At 45.2% G+C, this 18,891-nt stretch overlaps 1 protein-coding gene across 4 annotated transcripts in view; it reads right to left on the bottom strand.

Moving 5' to 3' along the window:
* Window positions 1-7,547: 7,547 nt before the first annotated feature.
* The window catches only part of HP1BP3 (heterochromatin protein 1 binding protein 3), a 26,537-nt gene continuing 15,193 nt past the window's right edge, over window positions 7,548-18,891 (bottom strand). For all 4 annotated transcript variants that reach the window (XM_019541409.1, XM_019541412.1, XM_019541410.1 and 1 more), the window contains exons 6-13: window positions 18,128-18,271; window positions 17,110-17,190; window positions 15,292-15,446; window positions 14,432-14,522; window positions 13,547-13,706; window positions 10,893-11,004; window positions 9,787-9,921; window positions 7,548-8,748 (exon numbers count right to left, since the gene is read on the bottom strand). In XM_019541409.1, coding sequence (XP_019396954.1) covers window positions 8,463-8,748; window positions 9,787-9,921; window positions 10,893-11,004; window positions 13,547-13,706; window positions 14,432-14,522; window positions 15,292-15,446; window positions 17,110-17,190; window positions 18,128-18,271 — 1,164 coding nt within the window. In that variant the 3' untranslated portion in view covers window positions 7,548-8,462. The remainder of the gene's footprint in view (window positions 8,749-9,786; window positions 9,922-10,892; window positions 11,005-13,546; window positions 13,707-14,431; window positions 14,523-15,291; window positions 15,447-17,109; window positions 17,191-18,127; window positions 18,272-18,891) is intronic.

Here is an 18,891-nt window from a genome sequence, read left to right as displayed (position 1 = left end):
CCAGGGCTGGCAAACCCCAGCCCCAGCTCCAAGGCCCCTCCGGCCTGTCCCCACAGGGGCACCCAGCCTAGAGCTGCCCCTGCCAGCCTCTGCCCATCCTGGGGGATGCAGCGCCCTCCCCCATGTGCTGTCTGCAAGGAGCAAACAGCATCACCTGGACCAGCGCATCCCCCCGCCAGCCAATCCACGGCGGGGAAGGCGAAGCCACGCCCCTTCCCCAGAATCAAGTTGTCAATGAAATCCCCCCCCAAAAGTACCGCAACCCCGCAAGCCTTAAAGGGCCACACGCCTCAGAGTCCGCAGCTGACATCTCTCAGCCTCTTTGGAAAGGGGAGTTTTTTTGGAAGGGGGGTTGTGGCACAGCCTGTCCTGGTGCCCCCAACTGGCAAACTCGATCTGCTGGCAAAATGGATCCCGTCCAGGATCAGGGCCAGGCTCCCCGCTCCAAGTGGTGCTGAGCTCTGCTGTGCTGCCAAGAGTTGCAGGGCAAGGAGCCAAGGCAGGCAGAGCAGCTGGGTAGGGCTCTGAATTGCCTGGGGCAGCCTCCGCTGCCTGGCTCCAGCAGCTGCTTTGCTTGTGGGTTTTGCTTTGGTCCTCACTGCTCTGAGGCTGGCACTGGGGTGGGGGACAGGGCCCCCGCTTTGACTCAGTTATCGCACCCGGTGTCACTTGCTCCGGTTTGGCTGGAATCCAGACAGAGCAGGAGCCACCACATCCCTGCTGGCAGGGTGTGGGGGGGAGAGAAACAGGCATTGTGCAAGGGAAGAGAGCTTGTTTCCTGCCTCCCCTCGCCCATGATGGAGGGCTGAATCAGTGCCACCTTCCCCCTGGCTCTCTCCTTTCCTGGGCGGGTTTCCTGTGGCTGCTTCCCGAACGCCCTGCAGAGAGAATCGGTCCCGGTCCCCGAGCTCCGTGAGCTGAGCGGAGTTCCCAGCTCACCTGCCCAAGTTGCCTCCCTTGTTAACCATCTAGTCCATAGCTAGAGGCCCCAAGCTGTGCTGGAGATGACACGACACCCTGGAGCCCCCTGCCATCTGCACCCTGCCCACAGCCCCCTGGGCAGGCAATGCTGTTATCGCCCTTTTCCAAAGAGTTGAAGCTCAGAGAGATGGACCCACTTGTCCAAGGTCGCACAGGGTCTGCAGCAGAGCAGGGCCTTCAGTGGGGGCTGCCCGTGTGCTGTGATGGCACCGAAGCCAGTGCCTGTAGGCAACTGCATCAGCAGAGCCGCTACTGACTGGGTCTCAGTAACTGAGGCAGGGCAAGGCAAGGCTCAGAAAAGACCCTCACCTCGGGGAGCAGGAAGAGGCAGCTGAGAAGACATGAGAAGTAGCGAAGCATGAGTCAAGCTAGCGCTGACCCAAGGCTGGAAGAAACTGGCACCTTCCTACTCAGCAGCTCTGTTCTCCCGTCTATTTGCAAACATGTGCCGACTTCAGTGACACACAGGAGGGGTTGCACCTCCTCCTGCTGTTATCCTTGCCGAGCCAGCACAGCTAGGAGGGAGGGAGGGAGGGAGCTGGAGTCTATTCCCATCCGCGCGAGTCAGGAAGATTCTGCCTTGGAGCACCCTCGTGCAAGACAGACGGACAGGCCCAAAGGCTAAAACTGGCCTGCAAACCATTTTCTGTGAGGCTGTCTCAGCAACAGGGCACTTCACGAGGCTCAGATCCTGGTGGGGACTTGCAGGACAGGCAATGAAAGACCACCACTATTTTGCAGTGAGGCTGAGTGATGGTGACCTGGGGCAGTCAAGACACAAACTGATCTCCTGTAGAACAGCATTCAACATCTGCATGAGGCCAGTGGCAGTCAGGATACAAGAAGTGACGGGGCTTTTTGCCCCCTTCCATCACCACCCATTTCTGATAGTAGAAATGCAGATTCCAGGCAAGAAAAATTAAAGGAGACAGGGTGATGCCAGGATTTCCCAACAAGGCTGTGATATAAGCCCCCGATCAGAACAGCAAGTGAGAATCGGAGGGGGCTGACCAGGCCAGGGAGCCGGAAGCAAGTTCAAAGAGGTGACAGCCAGGTTGACTCATTTGCTGATGGAGCAGTAAAGAAAGTGAAAGTCCTGTCCTTCCACTCAGGCACTGGCTGCAAAAATAAATTCTTTCCTGATTTGTCTACTGTTTGAGCAAATGGCCAGTGCTTTCTACCAGCGCTTGTGCTTTTAACTATACCACTACTATTCAAATAGTACAAACTTCTCCACAAGAGAAGGCTGAGGGGGCATCTAGTGGCCTGTTACAAACTAGTCAGAGGGGACCAGCGGGGACCACTGGGGGAGTCCCTGTTCCCCCCGAGCACCGCCAGGAGTGACCAGGAATAACGGTCACAAGCTGGCAGAGGGGAGATTCAGGCTAGATATCAGGAGGCGACTTCACGGTCAGGGCGGCTAGGGTCTGGAACCAGCTTCCATGAGAAGTGGTGCAGGCTCCTACCCTGGGGGTCTTTAAGAGGAGGCTGGATGAACACCTTGCCGGGGTCGTCTGACCCCAGTACTCTTTCCTGCCATGGCAGGGGGTCGGACTCAATGATCCGCTCAGGTCCCTTCCGACCCTACCAACTATGAAACCCTACTCTACATGCGGACGTGGGTATACTGGCATGAAATGTGCTCATATTGCTGTAATGACAAGCATGCAGATGAAGGAATCAGCAATACCATTACAACTGCACCCACACAAGGGCGTGTACTAATAAAAGTCCTTAGGTAAAGAACAGATCGTCTCCCATGTATGAAACATCCTCTCATCTGCTACAAGGAATGCAGGAGATTTGTTAATACAGTAGGCAATACTGAATACAGGAAGAAAAAGGAATTTGGGTGGATAGAGGGTTTCCAAAGAGCATTTGAGGCAGTTGCAGAGCATTAGCACCACTACTAAGGCACTTTATTGGCCTGATTAACACCCCTACAACTTGCCTTTGAAGCACATTGATATCCTCAAACCAACATGGACCTGATGGGGTTTTTGTCAAAGCAGCACCTGAAGGGGCTCACAGGAGATGACTGCAAGATACAGTGGTAAATAGTGGCACAGTTACAGTGACTTGTTTCATGGACTAGACAAGTACTTCCCCTCTGCACTTGGGAAGACTAGTCCCACTTGGCAACACTAGGCTCCAGCCTTGGCTAACCACACATTTGCAAGAAGGGCTGTGTGGTCATTGTAGTTCTCCGTGTGTCTGTGCTGCTGCTAGGCAGGCAGCGTTTGTTCCCTTGAAGACCTCCGTGTTGTAGGGAGAGTTACTAGAGCCTAGGTTAGATGACAAAGGCTCGGCCAGGTTCATTACCTACAAAGCCCCTATTTACTAACATGCATGTCCAGGGGGTTACAAGCCCTGGGTGCTTGTGCAAAGGCACAGGCACAACTCCCACATTACAGCTCCACGGGTTTCCAGTCCCCCTCTTACATTGATCAAAACAACTGCTTACATCAAACATTCGCATAACAAACATCGATCTCTCTACCAGACCACCCTAATCCTTCTATCTCCCCCCGTTATCTTGTGTGTTGTGGACTATCTGGCACTAACTTGAACAATCACCCTTGGCAATCAGCCTTATCATCAATCAGCTTTGCCAGGGGTCTGTAAAGCCTAATCTTCCAACCTAAGCCCTGATTGATGTGTGCAAGGTCAGTCTTTGGCGAGGCCTGCTTTGGTCAATGCTCGAACAAAGCCTTTATATCAGCTATATGTGCACTGCTTGTATTAATCAATACTCCAGCAAGACCTACCCTGGGATGCACAGACCAAGTGGGGACACAGCTGTGTAAGAGAAGCAGGGCTATCAATAGTCAGAATCAAAAGGGAAATCTTGGGAGGTCACCAGCCTGGATGAAGCAAGAAAACAAATCTTAGCAAATGCTTCTGCCAGATTATGGTACAAAAAGACCCTTGGATCCAGAGTCCAAAAATATTATCATTGGAAGATTTTAGGCAGCATTACTGGGTTATTAGCATGTAACCAAGGAAGAGATGACAGATGGTCTTCAAGAGATGATAATATCATGGAGGCAGAATCTTTACAGGAGGAAGAAAGGTTTGGTCAGGAAAAAGAGCTGAGACTGTGTGGTGAAGAACAATTTTCATACTAGTGGAATTCCAGGATTCAAGGCTGGTTGGAAGTCTGTGATAGCTGGTTTGATTGATGTCAAGGTCCAGGAAAGATGCTACTGAAAAATGCATCCAGAAGGATGTACAGAAATAGTAAGATCTGTATTTTGAGACAAAAAACAGTAGCTTCTTTACTTACAACTACAGAGTTGTGGGATCAGAGTAGCACATATCAGACATAGAATCATAAATTCCTCTAGAAAGAGAAGTTGTAAACCCAAGGGTCTTCAAGTCCTTAAGGAATTGCAGTGCATCAAGCTCGGCAATAAAAATCCTCAGAGATGGGATCCTGCACTGTTTTCTACACTTCTTTAAGAATTCAGAGCCTTGGAGCCACGAGGAATTTCTCGTGAATACGTCTATGGCCAAGAAACAGATCTACAGGAACGTTTTGGCCATCAAATGACTTTTGGAAAGAAGGGTTGGAAATGCGTTTTAGAAGCTGATGGCAGATTTTTTCTGTAAATGGTGAAAGGTGCTTGTAAAAGCAAAAGTCATATTGTACAACAGGATTTGGTAGTGGGTAACTCTAAACTGCAGGCTAGAAAATACAACTTCCTCCTCAGCAGTTCCAGCCTCCTTGCTTTTCAACGTGCTGCCAAGCTGCTTTCCCTTCTCCTTAGCTGCAACAAGAGAGGTAGGACTGAGAACCCATTGCCCATAGAGAGGACTCTATGATGTTTGTCCACCTTCCTTTCAAGCAGTCAGGGCAGAGAAATCAGGGGTCTGCAAGACAACCTTTCCTGGGTCCATAATAGCCTCATCTGTACAGGGAGGGTCCCTCTGGTAGGGACACACCACTGCAGGGTATTGAGTAGCCTCCCTGAAGACTTGTCCAAGGAGGAGAAGGGAAAAAAAACCACAGCCATCTGACAGCATTTCCATACTTCTTTTCTGGGTGGAAAAAACCCCTATCAGCTTCCTCATTTAAGAGACGCACCCTCATTTTGGAAGGCTAATTATTTGGGGAAAAGTGTGCATAAATATGGTAATTTGGTAAGAAGATACGCTGGGGAAGAGCTGCCATTTGATTACATCAAACCAGACCCAGAACTCTGATGTGACATCTCATGGAACAGAATTTTCCTGACATGTTAATTACTGAAACAGCAAACAGGTCTACAAGGACAGGCAGTGCAACGTAGCACGTATTAGAATCTTCTGCTCTTAACAAATGTCAATTCCATTCCATCAATAAGAGATGCAAGACTTGGGGCTGCAAATGGACCAGCCACTTGTCAGTAAATCACACTTACTCCCACAATGTATGCATACCTGAGGCTGTAAACACTTCATACTACTAGGGAGAGCTGCACTGTGTCAATTCACGATTCAGCACTGACCTCTGCCACCCAGGGACCTAGCCCAGGTTTCCAAGCAGAAGCAGCAATGTTAGTTTATGTCAATGCGGTCATAATCTGGAAACATCCTACATACATTTCTCACCAATACAGACCCTAAATATATGCCCTTAATTTGATCCAATCATCTTATAGGCTTCCCTGCTAATCCAATATTCCCAGAACTCCTAGAGGCAACAGTGCACTTAAATCTAGGCTGCAACACCCAAGAGCTGAAATAAGGTTCCTGTTCCATTAAAACATGCAGTTTTTCTCAGCGCATCTGAAAAACCCTTCATTTGTCATCTGAACTATAAGACCAACCAATATCTGCTATTGTGAAACAAAAATTTTGCATTATGTTCTAGTGAATTATGTAGCATTAACAGTTTTTGTCATCCCTTTGGGAGGTCTCATAAGACTAAATCAGCAGTGAAAAAAAACTGAAACGCAGACACACAGTGTTTTGGGTCCTTCTCTTCCTGGCATAGATGATTCCATAGACTGTAGGCATGTAAAATAAAGGTGACCTCTTTTTCAATCTTTTGAATTTGTTGGGTGGTGGCACAAGTCAAAGCCTACAATATTTCCAAGTGAGAGCAAACCAATCAAAACCTCTCCAGTGCTCAACATGTATTGCCCCATGGAGACTGGGGTTGATGCACTTGACGAAAGGAAGAAATAAGAGCCATTGTCCCCATCTCCCAGCAGCATGGCTACTGTGGGAGGAATGGTCACACTACATAAGCTACCCCTACCACCTTTCCTCCACCTTCCCCGTTACAGATGGAAGTGCAGGCTAAGGTGGTGTTACTGCTACTTTAGGCAATAGAAAAATGGGTGGAATATCTGCTGGGAGGAAAAAAAAAGTCCTCCCCCTCTATAATACTCCAGAGGGATCCTTTGAAGCAATGCAAATGTCCTCACTCAGCCCTGGCATCTTGTCACTGCTTCACCAATTTCTCCCTCCCACTGAGTTTCTCATTTCAGAGTATTTGACTCCAGATGCGTAGTTTGCATATTCCAACTTATTTTGCAGTTTACTAGCTGTGTTTATAAATTGCTCTAATCCCCATGGGTTGGTTTAATTTCTATTGATGCTTTCAATTTCTCCCAATTCAGTATCATCTGCGAATTTCATTAGCTGCCTGTTTACAGCCTTTACAGGGTCCCTAACAATTGAAGTCAGTAATCTTAATGTTTTTCCCCCCAACACCCCCATTGTTACAAATAGATGATGATTACAGGGAAGGAACAGAAGAGAGATGTTATGACTTACTGGAGTTCTTCAAGTGTTGTCGGTATGCATATCCTCAGTGCCGGGCATGCATGCACCATAGCACTTGAGCTTAAACTTTAGCCTTAGCAGCACCTGTAGGGCAAACCATAGCTCCGGTTCTCATGACCCACACTGAATGGATAAAGGGAACACATCCCAAAGAAATCCACCTGCTACTAACTATTTTTCTCCTTAGAGTTATCATCCATCTGCACATCCTGACTACTGGTCATTCCTGAAGAGCAACCATGTACCCAGAGGTGGGTTTTAGTTTCCTAGGGAAAGAGCCACTTTATCAAATGCAGCACCTGCCCTGGGGGGTTCTGAAACTGCACAGCGCTTGGGGAAGTGCTTGGTGCCACATGTCAGTTGTTCCTTCTTGTACCTTTGTGACAGGGGAAGGGCTGCAGGTGTAGCAGAGTGTTTTGTTTGTTGCTCTTAAATTTACATGCTGGTTGGCGTTTGTTAGACAAAGCAGGCTGAAGAACACCTTGCTCTTGGAGCACGTGGAAAGATTTCAAATGGACCTTAACTTGTGAGAGTATGTTCCACTCAACACTGTGGCAAAAGGGGAACGGACTATCAGTTCCCTCCCCTAGGCCACTGTGGTCTTCAGAGAAACAAGAAAAAAATGAGACTCAAATAAACAGTTTGGCAAGACACCTGGGAACTGTCATTTAAAAATGATTAGATTTCAAGTTAGAAGATATAAATCACCAGTGCCATAACCTACCATAATCCCATGTGCTTTTTACTCACCTAAAGATGCTGTGAAAGCAACAGAAAGAAGTCACATGATAGGCCTGGAATCTAATTGCATTTTATTTTAGCAAACTGCATGTTTTTCACTTAACATCTCTACATTAGCAACTGTGTAACTCCAGCTTTTCTTTAAAAAAGGGTAAACAAGAAGTGACAAAACTCAGGATCTTCATCTTTTAAAAACACATTTCAAAGTTGGATTCAAGAAGACTTTTATATATTTTGGTTTTTAGGTAACAGATGAGGGATGGAATCACTAACTCAAATCGCAACAACCCAGCTAACTGAAAGTTGCCCCTTCTGGGATCCCTTTGAAGTCAGAGGATCAGAACCTTTTGCATTCACCGTTTGCTGAAGACCTGACTTATCAAGGGGAACTTGCTGGTCTGAAGGAGCCGAACAGACATTCTCCTTTGCATATCATTACAATGGCCAAGCAGAGAAAAGCAGCTTGAGAAGTCAGTGCAAGCGCTGTACATGTTTTGCTTCTCCACGGAAGCATTAGGAACCTTGGTATCACCATGCAGGAAATCTAAGGAGGAAGCTACTGCAGTTTTAAGTTTCCACTACAGAGTTCAATTTCTCCAATCATCCTGTTCCTGCCGTCTAAAGATATAAAAATCTTCTTTGAACAAGGTTTAAAAAAAGCCAAAAAAATAAAACCAAATAAACACCATAAAATGTACAGATTATACGGTCTAGAAAAGTCCTAAAAATTATTGCAGAAACTAAAGATGACTTGTTTTAGGGAAGGAGGCATGAGGCACAGCAACTATACCTAACTGAAATGCTTGGGTTGATTTGACTTAGTTTTCAGCTTTCCCCCATCACTCAAGAAAAAAAAAAAATTAAAAGAAAGGTTTAAGTGTCAGAACTAAAATACAAATGCACATTGACATTATAAAACAATATTATGGATCTGACCATGGGATTCCCTGACACATTGGAAAAGTTTACTTTTTTGCCCGGAGAGATTTCCTTATGGTAGATTTGCCCTTGGCGGGAGATTTCACTTCCTTTCTCCCACTTGCTGCTGGTTTCTTGGAAGAACTGCCACCAGAGGGTTTCTTGATGGCTGGGGCTGCTGGTCTGGCTTTCTTGGCAGGGATTTTGACCTTTGGTGGGGGCTTGGGTTTCCCCCGGCGGGCTGCAGGTACTTTCCTTGGCTTGGGCTTGGACTCTCTTCGTTTTACTGGAGGGGCTCTGCTCCGGGATTTTGGAGGGGGTCTTTTCTGCATCCTATCAGAAAGAAAGAGTAAGATTTTACCAACGGCTACAAGATAATTCACACCCAGTGAGGTAGACTGCAGCATCCCCGATATATTGTGGGTGTCCTAGCATGCAGCAATCAAATTGTGAGTTAATCAGTAAGACCCCAACTCCATCTGGTAAGTTCACACTCTGCAGAGTACCCACAGTAAGCAGCATTCATACTTCATCTCCTCTGGCAGGCATGTAAATCCTACCAGCCTGTCAAGGGTGAGTCACACAACTCAAGTGTCCAAGAGCTCTGAGTGGGGCTTTGTTCCTAAGGAAGGCCATTCACATTAAATCCACCTTCAGAGCGAGAATGATTTTGGTTGGTGTGTTCCCCACTGTGTTAAAGCCAAGTTGTTTAATAAAACTCCTCAGCTTTTTCAAGGGACACCAGCAGTTTTGAGAGCACAGAAGATCACATGAGGAAGCTGAATGGAAAAGCTAATTACACTAAAAATGAAAATAAAAAAATAATGTACAAAAATAGAACAAGTCCCTTTTCTTCTCTCTCAGTTCAAATGATGAAATTGTGGAAGTTACGATCACCGCTGTCAGACCATTTGCACAGCACCCACTAACTGGAGCTTGGACCCTGACAGGACCCAGAAGCTCCACATACGCAGCATGACCACCCCACATGCATGCTCAATACTTGCAACATTCCTTGCTGTGCCAGCCTGAGGCTTCTACTGGGCAGTAATAGTTGATTGTAGATAAATATTCCTTGCCCGAGACAGCTCTATAACATTTGCACTCTGGCCTCCACAGATGAAGTGCTAGTGCAATCTGCTGTAACCGTCTTTAGTGCAATGAGACTACCAGTTCTCAAACCAAACACTGCTGCCTGAAGCCAAAGTAAACCCAGCCAACTCCATGAGCTCAGATCCTCCACTGTTCTCTTGCATCACAACAGGTTTTTTTGGAGCCTGCTGCTGAAGTGCCAGGTTTCTCCCCAAGCTCATGAATACAGGATGGTCAGACATTTTAGCCTGAAGAATTTTATTTCCAACTTCATCATACCTCTTTTTTGGAGGTGGCTCTTCCTCCTCAGACTCTTCCTCCTCCGATTCCTCCTCTTCCTCCGATTCCTCTTCCTCCTCCTCAGATTTATCAGATGCCTCCTCTTGATGCTTTTCTGGGAACAGCACACCTGGGCTACAAAGGCAGTCTTGTTAAAATTAGAGCCTTACTCACATAAAACCATACAAAGTGAATGTCAGACGGCTGAAAGGCAGCCTATCAGCAACCCTGACTTACCAGGGACACTTATCCAGTTTGCTATAGTAAAGCCTGTGCTGGTTTGAGCTTCACTGTTCTGCTGACTTTTTTTTTTTTTTTTAATAAAACACCAACAAGAACCCAAAAGATAAAAACCACAGACACTGTGTGCTGCTATCTGAAGTACAGAACACCAAGGGGCTGCCAGGATGGATCTAGCTGGAGAAAGTCCAACTGCCTGAAGGTCATTAGGAATGCTATAGCAACATCCAAGCTCTCCATCTCATGCTCTTAAGATGGTTGCTTGCACCTTTCTTGTTACATAGAAGGGGATGACAAGTCCAAACTCTTAATGCTCTCAGGTACAAGCTGGAGCCACCAAGGGCTTGAAGAGGTACGAGATAATTTAGACGGGGAGACAAAGTTGTTGTTCTGCTCTGGCTCCTTGTTGTCTTTGTGCTCACTGAGGCTTGACTCAACATAGCCTACCTTCCAATCTTCCTCCAGCTATCTGGGTCTCGTCCTCTCCCTGAACACATTTAGTAGAGACCATCTCCTCCTACATCTGCAATAAGGACAGTGAAGTTGCTGGATCTATGGTATTTTTCATTATGATCACTCCTGTGCTGCTAAGAGGCAAGTATACAAAGCATCTCCTTATGCAGATTTACTTTAAGTACTATACTGGTGGGCACTACAGAAGACGCCAGAATACCCGAGAACATTAAGCCCTATATTTCCCTTGTTAGTAAAGCATTCTTTACGTTTGACCCTAGATTTGCTAGTGTCAGGATCTAGAGCGGTACACATTACACAGGGTTGCGGGTAACAGACCAAAGTGTAAAGGCTTGTGCCCCAATACAAATCTCCTGATGTAAATGAATAACTGCTTTCAGATAGCTCTTTACCTGGGGTAGTAAGGGAAGCAAAGCTGGAAGGTGCCGCTGAAGCCCTTCCCCGAGATCTGCTCCATCCAGCCATTCTTTTCGCATTTCTGCAGGGTTCTCTTTAGTAGGTGCACTGTGGAAAGTGAAGAGACAGGTCAATACTTTACCTTATCAAATGCCTCAACTGTACTGCTCTATGCAATGCACCCTGAAATCCCAGGCAGAGGTGGGGGCAGAGTAACATTTTCTTATCTACAGTTAGAGGGGTTGAAAAAGGGGGTTGACAGTCCACCTTCACTGCCTGCAACACTCAAGAGTGCATCTGCTTCTGTACAGGGCCTGGCTCGACAACTGCTTTAAGATGAGGTTTTACCAAGTCTTCAGAATTCCCCACATGTACTGTTTAGGCACATTCAAACGTTGGACCTAAACAGGTAAACAGGTGTTAGTGCAAGTCCTCCCAAAGAAGGAATGAAGTAAAGCTCCAGTGTGAAATATGAAGACCAGACAGCTCCGTTATAAATGCTTTTGATATTCACACAGTTCTAGTTACACTGACCTTTCAGCCTGTTTCACTCAGATGGTATTTTTGCCTTAGTTGGCACATGGTATCTCACCCTCCCCTGTCCTGCCACATCCCTAGGTGTGATCTTACACCCCCTCAATGCTGCCTTAGTACAGTGAACTACCAGCACTTCAGAGCTCAGCTACCAGAGGTAAAGTATTCTTTTTCCCAATTCTTCTTCCCGTGGTTTTTGTAGCGACAGAGCCCAATGAAAATGCACCACTAACAGGACCTCTCCTCACCAGCAGCAGGCACAAGTATGTAGCTGGATAAACAGCATGTCTTGAAACCTTTTTCTGTTTCAGTTGGGATGGACAGAAATTTGTCAGAAAGACGTGAGCTTTTCTATCCAGCACATTCAGAAAAGGCTCAGATGAGGAAGGGAAGAGAACGAAAACAGAATGTAGGAAACACCGGTTAAACTGTCATTTGACCGTGTTTGGCATATTAAGTGGAAAGGTATTCACTGTGACAAGCTTCTTGCTAAAAGTCTCGCTTCAGCAATATCAGAGAAGTGACATTTCACAGTAACAAAATTATTTGGGATCAAGCCATCCTTCCAACAGCCTACAGGCCATTCCCACTGAACGCTTAATTTAAATGGCATTTGAAGAGCTTGCACGGTTAACTGAATGGATTGCCTGCATTAAACTCTTTATTTGTGCCAATGCTAGACTCTTTAAGAGTCCACACACTTATTTTTAAAAGCCACAGTTTTATAGCAGGGACAGCACAACAGCAGGCCATTTCTAATCTGGGTAAATGAAGATCAACAGTGGGGGGGAAAAAAAAGGGATGCAGCTGGCATTGCAAGTGCAAGGTACAAAATAAGAATGCATAGTTCTAGCCTGTTCTTAACATGTATACACCTGCCTGCTTCTCTCTCTCTCTCTAGATCCCTCTCTGGATTAGTTCAGAAGGGAAGCAAGACAATAATAGTTATTTCTAGCCAACAGGATGCAAGAGAGGATGGCAAGCAAATGTTTATACAGGTCTCACAACAGTCAGGACTTTGCTAGCAACAATCAAGGTTCCCAGGCACTTGCGGTGGCTTGAATTATGTCTGCCTGTAACAGCTAAAGCTGAAAGTTAGTAACCCTGAAGCTACATGATCTGGGAATTCTCTGCCCTTACCCATTATACAAAGTGGGTCACAAGTCAAAATTTGGCGTCAATCTCCAAATCACAAACGCACACAAATTGTAGCTGACCTAAGCCCTTTCTGCCCCCATTGTTGGCTGAGAAGGCAGAATTGTGTTCCCTTCTGAACAACACCCCTGCATCTAACAAATATGCTGACTCTGTTTTTCAAGAGGCAGATGAGTATAGTCTCCTATAAGCATTACAGCAGGACTGTCCAACTGGCAGTCTGCATCTCCTGCTGCCATGCAGTGTGGTAAAATATGGGGGTCAGCACACCAGGGACCACCGGCACAGCTTGCATGGTGGTTGTAGGATCCCAGGGCAGGGGACATCCCTGCAGCATGCGAACCATGTGGCATGCAGCCCCTAGCTACATCAAAGTTGGACAGCCCCACATTACAGGAAGGCACTAAGAATCATAAAACCACTGATCTATTTTAGTGGTGCTGCAACAACGATTTCAATGGTAACGTGGACTGCAAAGAGAAATCACAAGAAGTGACCATGGGCAAAGCATATCTTGATTGTTTCCCTTCCTGAGTATAGAAGGAAATAAAACTGTAAAATGGTTGGGGCAGAGATTCAGTCAGATTGAGAAAGGAGCAAGACCCACACATACTAGTTAAGGGGGTATCTAGCTGCTTCTGGGGTTAGACTGCAACTCCTCTAAACTAAGAGGACATTTGGAACTGCATTTTTTTTTCTTTGCACTTTAACTTCCTGAACAATTCTGGGATATTTTTTGTCGTTCCTTCCAAGAGGTTCAGCACACTTACAGCAAGTGTATTAAGTGTACAATTCCCATTCCCTGGAAGTGGACTTCAGAGGAAAAAGGTGACAAACAAGCTCATTACTGCTCAGTGCTACCTGTCTGCAGTAAGTCGCACAGTACAGTTTTAAGACGGACTGTAGGTGATCTTGTAGGTCTTGGGATTCCCCATCAGAGCTATGTAGACTGGAATCTTACCCTGAAAGTTGGAGTTGGTCCCTGGGTGGTTTTCCAGGACATACTTCTTCAGAGCTGTAGTGGAGCAGGTCTTCGGTTCGTTCATGGCCGCAACAGCAGACAGGATGGCATCTTCCATCAGAGTTCCACCAAGCAGGGGCTTCTCCCCTGATTTCTTCAGCTATTTTCCAAGGAGGAAGAGAAAAGCATCAAGACAAAATTCTCCCAAACCAGGTCAGGACAAGACTCCTCTGCACCAGGTGGGTCGGAGCTCCTGTATTAGCACAGATACGTTTTACATTAAAACGCTGCATCATGAATGCTACTCTCCCATGCAAGGAGATGACAAGGTCAAGGTCTTGCAACTCAACTGCCCAGAAAAGGGTTTCTCTCGGTTTTGTTGGTGACATTGACCCATCCCCAAAAATTACATCGCAACTATGTTCATTTTCAGCTCATAGTGATCTGAAGAGATTATCATTACCCCCCACTGACCAAACAGGAACCACTGAATTTGCTGTCCTTATGCTACTGCAATGGGTGGAGGCCCCATGCACTTTTGGGACTTCTAGAAGTAGGATCTATAGTTACCCCACCATCCTGCCCTATTGCTCTGGGGACCTGGAGCACTAGTTACAGTCTACAGATCTCATCAAGGACAGCCAGGTGCTCTGCTCCAGAAATGCAGGCCAATAGGAGGCCAAAAATCCTAATGTTCCATACTCTTAAGAACTGCTGCATGTTAAAAAAACAAAACAAAAACAAAAAAAAAAAATCACACTCGGCAGGCTACTAGGGACAAGTGTAGCTCAATAAAACCGGAGGGGAGGGAAGAAAAAAAAAGAAGGGTTATGAACAGTACAAATGATAAGGGAAAGCCAAATAAGATGAACTCTGGCTTCTGACCTGGAATGTTCCAGAAGCTCCTTTGCCTGTGATCTGTTCTAACTGGCCCTTCTCTACTGCTCTCTGAAGAGCGTTCTTCAACAGCTGGGGTCTGAAAAAGATGGGCAATAACTTACTACCACAGGATGAAGACTTTGCAGAAGGCACTTTACCAGGACTACGAGGAGGCATCTCTCTAAATTCAAATAAGTATTAAAATGGATAACTCTCCACAAGTGCTGACTACATGAAAGGAGTAAATACACATTATCCAAACTCAAGTGGACATTTCCTGGATAAAAGTGACAAGAGAAGAAAAGAAAATTATGCTTGAAGTTTCCGTTTTAAAGCCAATTTGGAGGGAAGACAAAGGTGGGGGAATGAACTGTGCATAGCCTGTTGAGAGACTTGGGATGCGAATACAAAGCCCTTTCATTTGTCACGTGAAGCATATTCTGCTGGATTTGTGTGTATATCAGCCACATGGACAAACTAACTGGCAGGTTGTTTGTGCGTCCTTTAAATTAGGGGTGGAGGGGAAAGCATAACAAGGAGGTAGGGTAAGATACAAAGAAGAAATGATGAAATATTGATATCCTTAAAAATAAAGAGAATCTACTTGCTAAAGGAGATGAACTGAAGACAATGCTGACTTAAGTCTTTAGTGGTATCATGGGGGCTAGAAAGATATAGTGTACAGTAGAAGTCACAAGAAACATGTCATTCTCAGGCTTTTAGGAAATCATTACAATGTGGAGCACAAAAATATCACTTCTGCCATTTCCAAGTCTTCACAAAAACCCCCAAAACACTCAGCCAAATTAAGCTAGTTTTTCAATACTGTTTTAGAGACGTTATAAATATGGACCCATAGCACATACCTTATATCCACCTTGAGTTTGGGATAATACTGCGATACATATTTTTTTATCAGGCTGTAGGAAGCTTCCTTAGGCTCACAGAGGCGCGTAAAGGCCAGTGGAAGGATGTCTTCTAGCTTAACCTGCTGCTCTGGAGTGGATGCAGAGGTACTTCTCTGAAATATATTTAAAAACACATATGTACACACACAACATTTTACACCCAAATAGAGAACTTGAATGTTGCATTTTTTCAGTCAACCACATGTACATGGACAGAGGTGCTCTTGAACTATTACAGGTTCAGAAAACCAATGTCAAGGGTCACTGTCAATTGTGAATGCATTTGCCTATTTTCATTTATTGTAAGCCATTTTGAGCCCTTCTGGATAGGGTGGAATAGTGTGAAATGCAGTAAAGTTTGGCAGGAATTTTTAAAGGATTTTATTGGATTTAGATACCAGGGGTTAGCATATCTACAGATGAACTAGTCTCTCCTGACAATTTGTGCTTTTAGTTACTTTTTCAAATCCTCCTGACGTCTGTCCTCTCCTTTCCTGTTGCTGTGTGGAAAAAAAAAAAAAAAAAAAAAAAAAATCACACAAATAGGTGAAAAACTGACTTTACACTGATGTAAACACACAAAGTAAGCACACTGAAAAGAAAGAGGTCTCACTATCCCGTGGCAGTTCTAGGAGCGTTAGGTGTTACATACAACACCACCTCCCATCCAAATCCTAAACCCTGGAGTGCAAGTTTTTGAGACAGCATTCTTTTAAATCAAGCTATTACATTCCCTTCTGAATATCCCTTCTCCGGCACTTCCACAGAACTAGGAGATGAATGATTAGAGTGGAAATCTGCCCAAAACACCTGGGTGAAGAATCTTTGGAATAAGTGCAGAAATGCATGGCCTTTTACTTCGGGTCACTGACATTCTGCAGCAGATTTTAACAATTATTCAGATGTGGGGACTGCACATCCAGACAGTTCTAACAAGGCTAACCTGTTTTTTTGCTTTTAATGAGCCTGTTCGCAGCTGAAGCAGGCTGTTACTCTACAAAGAGAAAGCAGCCAAGGATGCGTACATTGATTTCCTGCAGCACTGTGAGAGGACACAATGCATTAGCAAGTTATCAGGTGCAACACCACAGCTTTATTTAAAATGAAAAGAAAGCCTTTGTATCCAACTTCCCTCTGTACAATCTATTGTGGCAATCTAGTCCCAATACACAAGGCATTCTTAACCGTTCAAGGATCTCTGGTCTCCTTGGTAGCCAGTAGGTAAGTGCTTATGTCAATGTTCACTGTAATGCTCCGTTTTCAGTATGTGGATTCAAGTATTTGACATCAATAGATATTCTAATAACGCAAACTGAATACCATCTGATTGGCAGTTGAAAAATAAATGTTTCATACTCCTAGCAACAGCAAGGAAGGACAGGAAAGCAATGACAGAACCATTCTTAGGAAAGACTCAAATGCAAGAATCCCACTGGATTCCTGGATGCAGTACAATACACACATTTCATTTGTGGCACCCTTCAAGGACGTATAAGGCTCTGTATACTGCCGTTTCATTACTGCTGGTGTAAGGGGCCAGTCTAGCAGGCCTGGAGGCAGAAGTCCTCCTTTAAACCATGTAGCATATAAAAGAGAAGCAGCAGTAGTAATACAAAGATCCCCATGTTGCCCTGGAGGGGTCTATCATGGAGGCCAGAATCCAGTCTCCACCGGTCTTGAGGCCACACTGCATTTTGCAATATTTTGACTGTATGCTAGAAGGTACCCCAGTGTCTCTGAGACAATATTAATTATGAAAAAACTTATCCAGTTTACCTTTCTGTCTCTGGATTTTGGAACAGTTTTCCCTGCATTAGAAACAACCACAAAACTCCCAGAGGCTCCTTTTCCTTTCACCTAATTCAAAGAAGAATGTCCATTCAGTCCACAGTGAGAACATTTATATTAACTTTCAATAGTGATCGAGTGAGAGAGACCATAGTACATCAAGGCAAACATTTAGATTAGGTATTCATGCACTGGACTGCTATGCGAGGGACCAGGAGGGGAGTCATCCCTCTTCTTCCACGGAGGACCGTGTACCAAGTCTCAGAGAAACAACAGTCCTTTAAATAATAGGGATCCCTTCTGTAAGATCAGGGAACGCTTTTTGCAGGCAACAAAGAATTATAATACCATACCCTGCCTACCCTAACCAGACAATCCCGTGATGCTGGCAATTTGATATCACCAACACAAACTGTGTTTTTAAGAAACATGACTAAAGCTGGTAAATTTCCTGGGAAAATATGAACTGCTGCAATACCATAAGCTACGTTTCACGATCAAGAAACAGACAATTGTCCACACTACTGAAACTTGGGGAATATGCGAGTCACAATGCCGAAATCCCATCCGCATTCAGCGAGCAGAGACGAAAGGAAGAATAACTTTCGTGAAGGATAGCAAGGTCAGCCCAGCGTCATACTCTATTTTCTTGTGCACAACATACGTGCAGACAAGACATAAGATTATTTTTCAAAGGCTGAATGAAGAAACAAAGATGTTTCCTTGAAAATACTGATAAATAGTGGTCACTGAGTGGCAGCTTCTGCAGCATAAGCCTTTGCCAGACACTATTCTCAGTGCAATTCATGCAGCTTTATTTTCACTTTCCTTGGCCAGGCAGAAACAGCTACTACTGTATTTCCTAGCTGATACCATGCATCCCAAATTCCAGCAGCTGAAAGGGGTCAGTGCATGTTGCATGCAATAATAAAATACATTAATTATTGGCCATTTTCTTGGGTTATGTGGGAGTTTAACAATATGTGCTGTTTAAAGAGATACTTACCTGTCTGATGACTCCCCTCTCCAGCTCCCTTTTTAAAGCTTGCTTTAGAAGGTAGCCTCTTCTCTCAAGCTCCAGGGAAGGGTACTTGTGAATGATGTATTTACGTATTGCAACCACTGATGCACCACTTTTTTGAAAGCATGCCTGAAACAGAACAGACAACTTAACAAAAACTACACTCACTGGAACTATCTTGCTATAGGGCTGGAGGATTAAAGAGTAAACTGATTGTACACATAGGTGCAGGTGACATGGCTCCATGAGCCAAATCTGGCCTGTGAACCCTTATTAGAGCATTTCTCCTCTCTCTTCCTGCCCTGGATTTAGATGTACTGCTGTAGACTGCAGTGGCTAGAGAAGTAGAATCTTTTACAATCAAGGCCGTTGCTCAGGCCCCCTGTGAAAGCAGTGTGCACTGAGCAAGTCCTAAAGGGGAAGGTTGGCGGTGTTACAACTATGACATGGATCTCTGGTAATAGCCATAAGTAAAAATACAGCAGATCAAAGCCATTTCTGCATCTGTTTGTGGTATTTTCATCTATTTTAGAGCCAAGATGTTCTATCTTTGGGGGTACGAGGGGTGACAAAAACCCAACACATAGAAAATAGATGTGCCTATCAATATAAGTCAGGGAAAAGCACCGAGCACAGCAGATTAGCTGCTGCCAGCACTCCACCAAATCAGATCACTGCAACCATTTCTAGCTTAGGGGTCTGGGAGCTCAGGTGGTGTTTTCCTCGATCCTCCCAGTCTCGGGCTATGG

Source organism: Crocodylus porosus, unplaced genomic scaffold, assembly GCF_001723895.1.
Source record: "Crocodylus porosus isolate Cpor-Errol unplaced genomic scaffold, CroPor_comp1, whole genome shotgun sequence".
NCBI classification, from domain to species: domain Eukaryota; kingdom Metazoa; phylum Chordata; order Crocodylia; family Crocodylidae; genus Crocodylus; species Crocodylus porosus.
This window is presented reverse-complemented; position numbering and strand designations above follow the sequence as displayed.